Source organism: Hemicordylus capensis, chromosome 4 (assembly GCF_027244095.1).
Source record: "Hemicordylus capensis ecotype Gifberg chromosome 4, rHemCap1.1.pri, whole genome shotgun sequence".
NCBI classification, from domain to species: Eukaryota; Metazoa; Chordata; class Lepidosauria; order Squamata; family Cordylidae; genus Hemicordylus; species Hemicordylus capensis.
This window is the reverse complement of record NC_069660.1, coordinates 166,720,464-166,735,129: the sequence shown is the minus strand read 5'-3', so window position 1 is coordinate 166,735,129 and position 14,666 is coordinate 166,720,464. Positions and strand designations below refer to the sequence as shown.

At 46.3% G+C, this 14,666-nt stretch overlaps 1 protein-coding gene across 18 annotated transcripts in view; it reads left to right on the top strand.

Moving 5' to 3' along the window:
* MTA1 (metastasis associated 1) overlaps nucleotides 1-14,666 on the top strand; it is a 254,529-nt gene that overhangs the window by 38,887 nt on the left and 200,976 nt on the right. For all 18 annotated transcript variants that reach the window (XR_008306726.1, XR_008306725.1, XM_053248452.1 and 15 more), the window contains one exon: nucleotides 1,920-1,983. Coding sequence is in view for 16 of the 18 variants with exons in the window: in XM_053248452.1 (XP_053104427.1) it covers nucleotides 1,920-1,983 (64 nt within the window). In the remaining 2 variants the exon portion in view is untranslated. The remainder of the gene's footprint in view (nucleotides 1-1,919; nucleotides 1,984-14,666) is intronic.

Below are 14,666 nucleotides of genomic sequence, written 5' to 3'. Positions count from 1 at the left end.
TTGCTGCCATACATGCCTTCATAAGTCCACTTGCCACCCTGCCTCCACTGACTCATACAGCTTGTAAGGATCCCATTTACCTTGCCACCAGCTTGTGCTTCCTCATAAGCATTCACCCTAGCTTGAGTTCTCTCCCACAGCCCATTGCCACCTCCTTGCGTTCCCTCACAAGTTCATACACCACTCCACCGCAGCCCTGGAAATAGTGCTGGGAGGAAGGAAACTTCCCAGATGTCCCCATATGCTTTCTCAATGTCCTGTGTGAATTCTCAGCCCCATGGGCTCTGCTTCCTGCAGAAGAGGCCTTCCCAGCACCAGGAATGTAATGAACTGCACCAAGGATGGTCACGGTGGAAGCAGCACCAAGGGGATGCTACAGATTCATTGGGATTGCAGCACCCAATGAACAGCCCTAATAGTCAACACTTGATTTGGGGTGCCATTTGCGTGGTCAGGAACACCATGCTGTTTCCATGTACCCACTGTGTGGGGGTACTTGGGATGCAGGGAGCTGCATGGGGCAGCAGAGAGCAGGTAAGGACCTACTCCCCTCTTTCTTAAAGTTCTCGCTCCTCACTCCCAAAAGGTGCTCGAACCATAGTTCAACCGCGGTTGGTGCACACCCCTGATAAGGGAAGGTTCTTTGGTAGGTCTTTTCTCCACCCTAAAAGCTCCCTTTGCCATTGGAGGATAAATTTTCCTTTCTGCTTAAAAACTGCTGATTTTGATCTGATTTGGAGGGTTAAGCCTTATTTGACAAATATTACCACCCATGCCTCTCCAGATTTATAATGCCTGCAGCTTTAATAACTGAACAGGGCACATAATTATTTTCAAACTCACAGAATACCACCCCCACTTTAGTAGACAGATCCACAGTATTGTTAAGGGATATTTTAAGTCTGCACACATGGTAACACTCTACTCAGCCCAACAGAGTGATCAGGATCCAGGTAGAGTTTTCAGAATTCTGTTTTGACTGATATTCTATAAATTACCTACCAAATAATACAACTGTGTGAGCTGAAACCACAAGGTAGAACTTCCTGAGGTTGAACACCAAAAGCTCTGTAAAACCTTCAACTAAAATAAAGTCACACTCCCCGCCCCCACCGGAAAAAACATCATTAAATTAACTTGGTGGATTCAGTAATAGTGGCAGTGTGATCCCACCTAATAATTATTCAGCAGTTGAATAAGAACACAACAAGAAACAGGTAGTTTGTATTCACTTTAAATCTGTACTTCCTTTTTAAATTTTTTTTTAAAAACCACACAAACGCACACACACCAATAATGATCAATAAAAATAACGACTGCTTTAGACTCCATATAAAAAACTACAGATTCTCTTCCCAGAAATTTCCCACAAACCTCAGTTTTTCTGAGTGGCCTCTGTCCATCACACAGATGGGCTTTGTGCTGGCGTGAAGATGAGTCCGAAACATTCCAAGCTTCATTCTCTCCAGCTTTGTGCTGAGGCTCCTCCCTCAATCTACTAGGTCACATGCTCTGCACCCACTTCCTCAGTTCTTCCTCATCTGCCGGAGAAATGCTAAAAAGACATAAAACATTCAAAAATATACATTATCTGTGGTGAAAAAATGTCGCCAACACTTTGAACCCTCTTTTTAGGAGTTAAAAACCTGTATCTCAGCCATTTTGCAACAGATTTGCACTAAACCTGGAGGAGTGGTGTCTTTTGTCCCTAGGTGATGTGTGCAAAACATCATGGGAATTGAATGGATAGTTTTGATTTTATTAGCAATAGAATGTTCATGGCTTATAATGGTGGAATGTTGAAAACACTCCTCATCTTTACTGGCATGACTGTGCCAGTATAATTTGACATATATATTGTATAAATGTTAGAGTCCAAAATAGAATTTTTCATAGTGTGATTTTTCTTTCTTTTTTAGAGGCAAATGCAGCGTTACTCTTTTAAATGAGACAGAATCCCTTAAATCATATCTGGAACATGAGGTATGAGCTCATTTTGAAACAGAAAAACATCAAATTGTTTTGCCACAGTGTTTTATGGTACTTTCCCTGGTGCTCAGAGCACTTCAAACGCTGTGCCATGCACTTCCTGTTTCCCCTCCCCTAATGTGCTCTAATTCCTTCCCTGACTTCCTATTGTGTAGCAAACCAATTTTACCATTGTTTCAAAACTGGTCAGATTTAGTTTGCACAAACCAATGTTCTGCCTTGTTCTTATAAGAAACTGTGGTGTAATATGAACTAGGAAGTCAGGCAGATTGTTGGAGCATGTGAAGAGAGCAGGGAGCACCTTTGACTGTTGTGTGTGAACTGGGCCATTTACTCAGTGATCTTTACATCAGTCCTGTAACTGTCCTGGGCCACTGTTGCCCCGACATTGGCACCATAGTATGGATAAAAGTGGGACGGAAATGACAAAAGTAATACAGATGAGGGTATATTGTCCTGTAAACTGCTTAGAGAACTGGCATTTTGGGTGGTATATAAATGTATTAAATAAATAAATAAAATAATAAATAAGTGGAGTTCACTTCGTCTAGTAAATTCATAGGTTAGGTGAGATTTAGATCCTGGAGGTCTGCAAGCAGTTGGAGTGAACAATGCAATACTGAATTAGATGGACCAGTAAGCTATGCTAGTCCTTTAACATCTGGCTTTTTGAATATGCTTCAGTTCAGAGAAACTCCTTTAGTGAGGTTTAGGGAGCTACACTAGGGCTACTTTTAATATGTATTTAGACTCTAAAATATTCTGTTTCTGCTGTTTCTATGCATGACTCTTCGGTGCTGCCATATAAAAGCCATTTTAAAATAGTATCTTGTTAACTCACTAGCCATTGGCAATATTATTGTTAGATTCATTTTGCCATACCAGCAGCCTAAAATTTCAAATCGTTGGGTATGTATATATAGAAGAAGACAGCATTGCTCAGTCAGTGTTAAACCAAGGTTAAATAAATAGATTTGCAGTTTTGGTGGAACAGAAAAGAGAGAGCAGTAAACCCAAATGCCTGGAGAACCCGTATTTTATGGACTATAAGACTCACTTTTTTCCTCGAAAAATATCCGCCAAAATTCAGGAGCGTCTTATATGTTTTAACAGTTTAATATGTTAAAACTCTGAAAAACTGGATTAAAATTAAGGTGCGTCTTATAGTCCGTAGCATCTTATAGTCCGTAAAATATGGTACTTAAAATCCAAGATCTCCCAATAGCTCCTGAGCCAACTAATGCCTGCCCCTGGCCTAGATATGGCTGTTCCATCAAATAGTTGCCTGCCTAACTTCTGTATTTTTAACAATTCTAGCCTAAAGGATTTCCACTGATTTTTATTTGGAATCGAAGCTAGGCCAATAAGTATTTAATTTCTTGAATCCTCTTTCTTCCAAAAAAATTTTTGGTGTGATATTGGATGCCTTCCAGTCCTCCAGTAAGAACACTTATTAGCCATTTTGTACTATTTTAATTTAATTTATTGTTTTGGTAGTACAGAAACAGTAGTTGGAATGTGGAGATGCCTTTTAAGCCTAAATGCTACAACTGTCCAGGCAATCTGTCGTATGGGATGTGGATCTGTTTGCCAGGTATTCAGATGTGACCACTCGACATGGATCACTTCACTGTGATTCAAAGCTAGCACAAGCTGGTCAGGCTTACAGAATGCTGGAATTTGTCAAAGCTGATTTTAGCTGAGGTTACTATTTAATAAAGAGAGATTATTCTAGTAACTATTTTTGTAGAAGCTGTTGTGAATTAATCCAAGCATCAGAATGCACAAAGAATAGTTTTCAGAGTAGAATATTTAAGTTTGTGGAAATATGTAAATCTGAATTATTTCCCTAATAGTTAAGAAGTTGAGAAGTTATCCATTGAGGTCATTCACACAACCTTTTAGAGCACTCGGGAGCGGGGAAGGTAGGATAGCACCTACCTTCCACCCAGATGAACTGGTGTGGTCCCCAGTCGTGCAGCCCACATGCCCACATGACTGGCACTTTTGTGAGCTGTGTAGTGTTCTGGAGGCCAGGGAAATGCCACCCGACTTCCAAAATCTCACAGTGCGCTGTACAATGAGTGCATTGTATTGGGGGATTCCCCTGTGAGCCAGGTGCTCTAGGCACCTGACTCTGTGTCTGCTCAAGCTGTCCACAGCCCATGGAGACACATGACCAGTGAATGGGGCAAGAGGGCTAATGTGCATGCACCCTATTACCTCAGTAAAACCCCAGGCTACTTGGCAAGGTAGTGCTGGGATGCGCCCTGATCCTGGAGCTTAACACAAGCAGCCCTCCCCAGGTAGAGCTGCACAAGCACAAGGAAGGGTTGCTCACGTGAACAGACTTACTGTGTCCTGTAGTAGTAGTAGTAGTAGTATGTTGCTTGCTTGTTGTTTGTTTATTATTGGAACTAACACATTTTCCTAAAGAAGCTCGAAGAGGTAGACAAGAATAAAACTTTTAAAAGAAGTTACTATCAGTTAAACCATCTATCTATCTATCTATCTATCTATCTATCTATCTATCTATCCTATTCATCGCTAGTCCCATGTGCAGCAGTTCTCTCGAGAGTTTGTGAGCAGCTGCCAAACTAGTGACGGGGACAGGGAGAAAATGGCCGCAGGGATGGGGAGGTAGCCCGTCCGCCGGGAGCAGGCTGCAGCAGACAGGAGGAGGGGATGGGCTGGCTTGAAAGGTTTCATCCAGAAACCGCAGCCGGGCTGCGGGGCGCCAGGGCAAGAAGCGGGCTGGGCGGGCCGTCAGAGGCACAGATACTCTGCGCCCAACCCAGCTAGTACTATTTAAAACACAATATATATTAAAACACAAAATATACTAGCTAAAAACACAAACAAGAGTAGTGGCCTAAAATACATAGTGAAGCAACAATAAAAAATCAGTCTAACCAGGAACCATAGGCTGAGACAAAAGTTCCACAGCTTAAGTGCCACTGCAGAAAAGGCTGTCCTGGGTCATTCCTCACCAAGCACGTCTCTGAAACAGGTGAGACCGAAAGTAGTTAACCAGATGATGACTTCAACACTTGGGTAGGTACAGATCTGGATAGTGATCCGTTGGCTCATTAGAATAAAGGGTTCCGCGCCTGTGCGTGAACCTCTCGGGTCGGCTAGATAGCTCCTCTCGCACGCCCAACCGTCCGCTCGTGCCGATTCTGTTTATATGCAGTGGTTGGGCGCTCATTAGTCAGTTTCCTTTTGACCACCACAGCGCTTAGACCTTGGCTAGGCTCCTCGTGTCAGAGAAAACAACGGAACTTTCAACAAGAGAAATAAAGAGCAACAAAGCAACAAGGTTACAAAATAATACTAATCAGAGACAATAGATATCGCCCAGCAGTGGCGTCCGTATAAACGGAGCCTCAGAGCGGGCTTATCAACTCCGGAAATGGAGACAAAAACAAAGTTCAAGCACTGTATAAAGTGCCGAGCAAAACTACCTACAACAGACCATCATGACACCTGCCTTTTATGTTTAGGGGAGGGTCATAATACTAAAACTTGTGGAATCTGCCGTGCTTTTTCGAGGCAGCCTCAAAAGAATAGAGCATTACGCCTCAGAGCAGCCCTGTATGATGAGGCGCTGCGCCCGCCCACACCCCGCCCTGACTTGCCATCGACATCGACAGCAGCTTCGATGTCGGCTTCAAAGGCGAATGACCGCGGAACTGCCGAAAACAAGCAGTCTAAAACTGGATCTTCGGAGCAACCTTTTAAGGCACCCAAGGGGTTTCCCAAGTTGCACAAGCATAAAGACCGTAAACACAAACGTTCACATCCAAATCCCATGGATCACCAAGAGCCGATGCCGGCTAAGCGTCACTGCACGCCGTCACCAACAGCTGTTCAGGGAAGCCCGTCCGCATGGGGAGCCAGGGGACCTTATAGCAATGTCTCAACAACAAACACGGAGAATGCCCTGAGCATTCCCGCTGTTGTGCAGAGCGCAACCTCAAAGGAGTCAGATCAGGAGGGGGCTGGACTCACGGACCTATACTCGGTACCGTTGCCAGCACCCATAACGGCAGAGAGGAGGTACCTCCGCCTGTCTCCTGCTCCCACGCCAGCACAGTCCCCCTCAACCCCAGGCGCTACAGGCATAGGGGAGAATTTGCCACAATCAAATGTTACGGCTATCCCTGCATGCAATTTAGACCAAGGAGAGGATGAGACAAATACTCTGCTAGAACTCTTAAACTCCTCAAACCTGCATACCAACTCTACCTTTCAGGGTTTCCAGGGAGAAGATCTAGGGGAAGAAGCACTCATAATTCCACCTCCTAAGACTCCATCGATATCACCGTTAAAGGATAGGCAGTGCCTACCCAATACGCCACACCACCCTCCATTCCAAGGACGAGTTATGCCTATTCAAACACCGCCTGCACAAGTAGTTTCTGAAGCAACAGCTCCACCTACTGCACAACCAGCGCATCTACCAGCAGATTATGTTGAATACCTTCAGTGGAAGATACAGCAGCTCTCAGGAACTCACCCACTTACACTTGAACAACAGAATAAACAGAGTTGCAAGAAGCCAAATATGACTAGGCAGTCTACAGGACATGGAAAGGAAATGAGTAAGAGTCCACCATCTTCACCAGAATTAGGACAATGTTCCACGGACTCAGAGGACACTGACTCAGAAGTAGACAGCTGTCATTCTGACCCAATCTATAGTGACGTCAAGACCCTCTGTAACTCCAACTGAGGAACTGAAGACATATCATACTCTCATTAGGGAAATAGCAGAATCCCTGGGTGTATGGACCTAAAAAAACCAGAATCTGACCAGCCAGACCCAGTATACAATATGATGGCAGGGGATAGGTCATTGTATTCTGTGGCGCTACCGATGATACCAGTTAGTACCAAGGCAGCACAGACCGCTTGGGAAACATTAGCAGTGTCTACTCCTACGAGGCTTGAAAACCTGTATAAAGTACAGGAGGCAGATAATACCTGATAAACCACCCTGTTCCGAATTCCTTGGTAGTGGACTGTGCCAGCTCGGCAAAGGGCGGTTGCAGATACACCACACCTGGGGACAAAGGAGGAAGGAAAATTGATGCGCTTGGACGCAGAGTCTACTCTACATCCAGTCTTGCCATCAGGATTGCTAACTACGCGGCCTGCATGGCCCATTACAATCATTTACTTTTGGACAATCTGTTCCAGGACTCGTCCTCTATGTCTCCACAGGAATTACAGGACAACCATCACCAGACAACAACTTACTGCTTTTAAACATCTAGCTGAAACTGAATCAAGAGCCATGGTAATGACTGTTGCAATGCGTAGGTATGCCTGGCTTAGATCTACTACACTCCAACAAGATATGCGTGACAGAGTAGAAAATTTACCTTTCGACGGAAAGGACCTATTTAATGACACCACCGACTCCACAATGGAGTCTCTCAAAAAATCAAAATATACAGCAAAGACTTTTATGGCAACATCCTCTACATACATAGGAACCACAAGAAACCGATTTATCCCACAACATTACAACAGCAAATACCAATATAAGAAAGAATTCAAACTCCCATTCAGATCTTTCCAGAAAAATAAGGGATACAATCAAAGAAATAAGGCTCAAAATACCCGAACCAACAAGGACACTGCAAAGCAGGGTTTTTGATTGCTTGTTCCGTCCACTGCACATAGACACACTTCCCAAGACCCACAACATCGGTCTTGTAGTTGCCAGCAACTCCATCAAGCTGGCAAGCCATGCTCAAGCATGGCACAATATAACATCAGATCGCTGGATACTCAGGATTGTGGAAACAGGGTATGCAATAGAATTCAATGCAACACCCCCATTCTCGGGACTGAGGTTTACCAGGGCGACTCCAATACTCCTGGAGGAGGTGCAAGTGCTATTAAAAAAAACAAGCGATTGTACCAGTGCAGTGGACAAGCAGGCTGACAGGGTTCTACTCCCGCTATTTCCAAATACCGAAGCGGGATGGGGGGATCCGAGCCATCATGGACCTTCGAGGCCTCAACAGGTTTATTTGGACACGGAAATTCAGAATGACAACGCTGCAGGAAATCTTACCCTTCCTAGCACAGGACGAGTGGGCAGCAACGTTAGATTTAAAGGATGCCTATTTCCATGTAGGGATCCAGGACAATTACCGGAAATATCTAATTTACAGTGGGAAGTGCAGTATACCAATATGCAGTCCTACCTTTCGGACTTTCAACCGCCCCACGAGTTTTCACCAAGGTGATGGCTGCAGTGGTGTCTTATCTGAGGACACAAGGCCTATCGGTATACTCTTACTTAGATGATTGGCTCATAACCAACAACAGGGAACAGCTTATCAGTCAAATACTCATGATGGTGCAACTCTTACAGGACTTAGGCATCAACATCAACTGGAAAAAGTCTCACCTAGAACCAAGGAAGCGCCTGAACTTCATAGGAGCAATTTTGGACATGGACACAAAGAGAGCATATTTACCACCGGAACGTTTCCAATGCATCAAGGCTCTAATCCTACAATTCCAGGCCAACCCTACACAGAGCTCATGGGGTTAATGGCATCCTGCAATTCGACAGTGCGCTATACCCGGTTGCATATGTGGCCGTTACAGAGTTGGTACCTCAGGCACTTCCACCCCAATATAGACAGTCAGGAACTATGTTTACACATTCCAGAACGGGTGTTGAACTCACTACACTGGTGGGCCAAGGAGGACAATCTCCTTCAAGGGATTCCATTCAAACCACTGACCCCAACTCATTGTGTGACCACGGATGCATCCCTAGTAGGCTAGGGTGCACATTGTGGAACACATCGGATCCAGGGCAAATGGACAAACAATCAAGCCAAGCAGCATATAAATTATTTGGAACTTCAGGCAGTTTTTCTAGCACTGAAGGCTTTCAAGCCCATCCTCACTGGCTCTGTAACGCAGATTCAGATAGACAACACGACCGCGATAGCCTGTCTCAACAAACAGGGAGGCACAGTTTCCCTATCGCTATGCAACCTGGCCATGAAGCTATGGGACTGGTGCATTGCCCACACAATATACCCATTGGCCATACATATCAGGGGAAAGGACAACGTATTGGCCGACAATCTCAGCCAGACCAATGTCTACGACCAGAGGCACGAATGGGAGATCAACAACACCTACGTTCACAGGATTTCCCACCTATGGGGTGGTCCAGAAGTGGACTTGTTTTCTACCTTTGCCAACAAAAAATGCTCCAAATACTGCTCTCGTGCTGGCATGGGCAATGAATCACTGGGAGATGCATTCCAACACAAGTGGAACACGGGTCTCCTATACCCGCGTCAACCATTGATTGGATGGGTATTAGCTCAGATAATGAGGGACAAGGCTGCCTGCATCCTCTTAACGCCTTGGTGGCCACGACAACCCTGGTTTACGCCACTACTACGACTTGCGCAGGGCAATTACCACAGATTTCCACTGGTGGCCGGCTTACTCCGGGGGGGGGCAATTTTGTCATCCAGATGTGGAAATGCTGTGACTGACGGCCTGGAGAATAAGGTTCTAAAGCGCATATTGCTTAACACAAGACGCCGCACAACAAGACATAATTATCTCAATAAGTGGAGACGCTTCAGGGCCTATGCCAAAGAACACAACTTTCGCCCTCTCTGTGCCACTGTGAGGGAAGTGCAACTTTATTTAACGTCTTTAAAACTAAAGGGCTTAGCAAATGTCTCTCTAAGGGTACATTTGGCAGCCATCTCCGCTAAACACCCCGGATGGGATGGCAAAACCGTATTTTCACATCCAGATTCCAAGAGGTTCTTAAAAGGCTTAAATAATCTATATCCACCAATAAAACGACCAATAGAACAGTGGAGTTTGTCGTTGGTACTATTGGTCCTTACTGAAAAGCCATTTGAACTGCTGCATACATCGACAATGACGCTCAAGGTAGTTTTCTTGGTGGCAATCACAATGGCAAAATGCGTGAGTGAATTGGGTGCCTTGCACGTAGATAAACCTTACACTCAGTTCTACCCGCACAAGGTTGTCATGCAGCTAGACCCTAGTTTCAGACCAAAGGTGATCACGGATTTTCACATTAACCAGGAAATCATATTGCCTACCTTTTTCCAAAACCCAGAAACACCATTGGAAAAGGCACTGCATTCTCTAGATGTATGTAGGGCACTCCTCTATTATTTGCAAAGGACAAACTCAATAAGAGAGACTGAAAGACTATTTATTGCATATAAGGGGAAGAATAAAGGTCTCCCCATTTCAAGACAGCGAATTGCACACTGGCTAGTACAACTAATCTTTGTGGCTTACAAGTGCCAAGGTGAACTTCCGCCAAAGACTATTCGTGCGCACTCGACGAGAGCGTATTCCACCTCGGCTGCGCACTTGTCAGGAGTAAAGATGGAGGACATCTGCATGGCTGCCACGTGGTCCTCTCAACAGCCATTTATCAAGCACTACGCCATAGACCTGCGCATGACTAGTTAAGCGGAGTTAGGGAGGGCAGTTTTAAAAAGGGTGTTAACATAGCAGGACGGCTGCTGCTCTCACCACTGTGAGAAAAGCTAACTAATCACCCATTATTCTGAAGAGCCAATGGACCACTATCCAGATAAACAGGTTGCTTACCTGTAACTATTGATCTGGAGGTGATCCGTTGGATTCATTAGACCCTCCCAGACCAACCCCACAGCGTTAGCCGTCTGCACTTAAAAAAATAAAAAAAAAAGGAAAGAAAGAAAGGAGAAGAAAGGAAAAGAAAAGAAGACAGACAGACAAACAAACAAATAAATGTCGGATCGTCAATAACTGGTGGTCGGCAAGAAACTGAATAATGAGCGCCCAACCGCCGCATATAAACAGAGAATCGGCATGAGCGGAAGGTTGGGCGTGCGCGAGGAGCTATCTAGTCGACCCGAGAGGTTCACGCGCAGGCACGGAACCCATTATTCTAATGAATCCAACAGATCACCTCCAGATCAATAGTTACAGGTAAGCAACCCATGCCCCAAGCTGTTTAGGTCTTTAAAGGCCATCACCATCGACTTGAATTGTGCCTGGAAACGAATCCGAAGCAAAAGAAACTGGAAAATCTCCTTACCACAAGCATGACCTGTACATCCAGGAATGAGGTTGGATCCAGGAGTGGACCGAGCCTGCTGATCTGGTCTTTAAGAGGAAGTGCCAGCTTAAACCCAGCTGGGCTTTCCTGCTGACTAGAAACTACCCCTGTCTTGACAAGATTTAATTTCAGATTGTTAATTTCAACCACATTCAGTCCATTAGTGTTTGCAACTTTAGCTGCTTCCCTCAAATCAGATGGAAAAGAGAGCTAGAGTGGGTGTCTATATATTGGTGACAACCCAGCCCAACCTCCTGACAGCATTTCCCAATGATTTGGTGTAGATGTTAAAGGATAGAGGGGGTGAGGGGTAGAACTCTGAGGGACCCCACAGGTCAGCAGCTATGGGGTTGAGCACTGCTCCCCCATAACCACCTTCTGAAGTTTGCTACAAGAGCCACTGTAATTAATACAATGTTTCCAAGACCCATAAGGTCTCGCAGAACCAACGTGGTCACAGCCAGGGAGAAAGTCAGATTGAAATGAATTCAGATAATCCGTTTCATCCAAGAATCTCTGAAGTTAGGCCACTACCCTCTTAAAACACTTAGCTGAAAAAAGAAGATTGGAAACGGGCCTGTAGTTGTTTCAGCATAAAGAGCCCAGTGAGGGTTTTTAAAAGAGCAATCTTAGCACAGCCTCCTTAAGTGGAGCCAGCCACTGTTTCCTCTAAGGCGTGTGCATTCACGTGTGTTCACTTTCCCCTAGACCCCCCCGCGCAGCAGTTTTGTGCTGTTACCAAACCCCTCTCTCCCGCTGAGGAGCACTGCCCCATTTCCTCCTCTCCCCGACCGGGTCGCTGCCACGCACCTCCTCTGCCTCCTTCCTCCCTCACCGACCAGGCCTTTTTCTTCTCCAGTTCCAGCTGGTGGGGAGGGAGGTGGCACGCTGTGACCAGAGAAGGTGGAGACAGGAGGATGAAGGAGAGGAGAAGGAGAGGAGGAGGAGAGGAGGAGAACAGGAGGAGGATGGAAAGCCAGGCTGGGGAGGGATTTCTGCTGGGAGCACTCTGTCCACCCTAGCTCCCTGGCTGACTGCTTCATTTTCAGCAGATAATTTTCTTCCACAGTGCTGCTTCTTACATTTTCTATTCTTAGAGAGCAAGAAATGCTTTCTGACCCTTGCAGATCACTTACAGCTTTCAGGAATGCTAATGCTAAGTTTCAACTTTGCTATCCTCCAGCAGGGAGCAGGCAGTTAATTACTTCCTGATTGTCTACCGCCCATAGTTCTGTGCATGGCAAAGTTTAAGTTACTCATTATCACTCTGCAAAGGTACTCAGCTGATCTCTGTGCTATCTGCAGCAAAATGTGGCTAGCTTTTTTGTGCACTGCACAAACCTGGCTGGCAAGAGCAAAAAGCTTGGGAGTAAGAAATTTTCATATGTTGCTTTGGAAAAATCAAACTTAAAAATTCAGTGGGGAATGGATGATTGAGTGTGTGCAAATTGTTTCTGTGTTGTGTTTAAAACTTTAAAGGAGGCAGACAGAAGTAGAGGTCACAGGAGTACTGAGGAGGAATGGGGGAAAGACACTGTGTGTAGACTGTAGGTGTGTGTTTGTAGCCTGTAGGGAGAAGTGTGTGCATCAGAGGAATTTTTGTGTCTGTGTTTCTTCGATGTGGTCTTTGTCTTCTACACATATGGGACATGCCTGTGCAAAGACCACGTCGGAAGCGAACAAGCTCGATTTCTTCTGCTTTGGTTGGGAACCCTGCCCCCAGCCGCTATATGTGGCTGCACCACACCTCATCCCCTCAGTCTTTCTTTGTCCGTGCTTCCGCGAACATTGTGATGTCTTTCAGCTCAGCAACTCGTTGGCTCTGGTAGTCCCGGTTGTCTTCCTCCTGTTTCTTCTGCATTTCTCTAGCTTTTTCCTTTGCTTATTCTTCTCGCAGTTGCATTTTTTCACCTTTCCGTTTTTCTTCTGACGGTCTTTCTTTCGAGCTCCAGTCCCAGCTGGAATGGAGCATGGTGGCCTGCCGGCCCTCAGAGTGTATGCTAGGTATGAAGAACTTTTAAAAGTGTATCCATTGTGGATCAAAGCTTCCCTCCCCCGATACACATGCGGAGTGCCTCTTGTGCTTGGGGGAGTCCCATATAATCGAGACCTGCCCACATTGCCAGAGGTTTACTAAGCAGGCTTGCAGGAATAGGACTTCTTGCTTGCACGCTGCCCTGTGGGATCTGGCTCTCTGTTTTTTTGAAGCCTTAGAATTTAAACAGTCTCTGAAAATGGCTGCTTCAATGTCGGCGGACTGATCGGCTATCGATACTGTGGAGGACCAAGTCCTTGTATCGTGACTGTTGCCCTCGGACACTTAGCATTCGGCAGCGTCAAGCAATAGGGCGCAGTTGGGGGAGCTCCCCTCATACCAGCCTCAGGCGGCTCTTGTGGTTGCCCCGAATTCGTCGGGGAAGAAGTCTAAGACTCAGAAGCACTCCCCATCGGGTCAAGATCGAACCCAGGCCCACAAGTGGAAGGGGTCGCCGGACGCCAAGGGATCATCGGCTCCGGCCTCGAAGAAGGCCAAGACGACATTGCTCTGTCCAGTGCAAAAACCCTCAGTATTGATGCGTCCTGCTTCGCCTGTGGCATCAGAGGCTTTGGACTTGGTTGCTGCGGGGAAACCCGACTGCACTTCGGCTGAGGAAGAAGCCTACTCTCCACCCGAGTTCAGTGCCAATGCTTCATGGATACCTAGATGTAGGTCACCTCCACATCGATACCAAGAAGAGCGCTCCTTGGCGTATCGGCGTATCGATATGGCTTATCGGCTTATCTGTCCTGGGATCACTGGGATCGATATCATACCATGGAGTATCGTTCTCCCCTTTTGGAAGCGGAGCGTGTCTACAGCTCCTCGTGTCAGGACCCTGGTTCAGCTTGGATTGCTCAGACTATGCTCCATCCCTTTATGGGTCTCGCCACCCAGAAGACCTTGAGTATCGGCAGCCTTCGGTACCGAGGACTGTCTGAATGAACCCCCCCCCATGCTGAGGGGCAACCGCGTTCCCGCTCTCCACATCGTTTGCCTCAAGACTGGGAGGATTGTGCTGTGGAGTTCATGTTGGTATCGAAGCCGCACCAAGAAACAGTTCTATTTTGGCTGTCGCCGCCAGAACCTTCAGTCCCAGCTCTGGCCCACCCGGCTGATATGTTCCCTATCGAGTTCAACCCCTGTACTCCTGTACCTTCAAAAATTCTCAGATGGAACCTACTCGGCGGATTCAGTTCATTGGACTGATATTCGACACGGCATTAGAAAAGGTCTTCCTCCCGGAGGCCCGTATCATGACTCTTTGGGACTGGCAGCGGTCTTCTCAGCCAGAGGGCCGCAAACCTTGCGGTCTGTACAGCACCTGTTGGCCACATGGCATCCAGCACTTATGTTCTACCTCACACAACTCTTTGGATGTGCCTCCTTCAGAGGTGGTTTTTGGACATCTTTGATCCTCTTTGGGATCTTCAACATTCGCCCCCTCTGGGGGTATGAGCGGCGGTCCACTGGTGGATGGAGGTCTGGCAC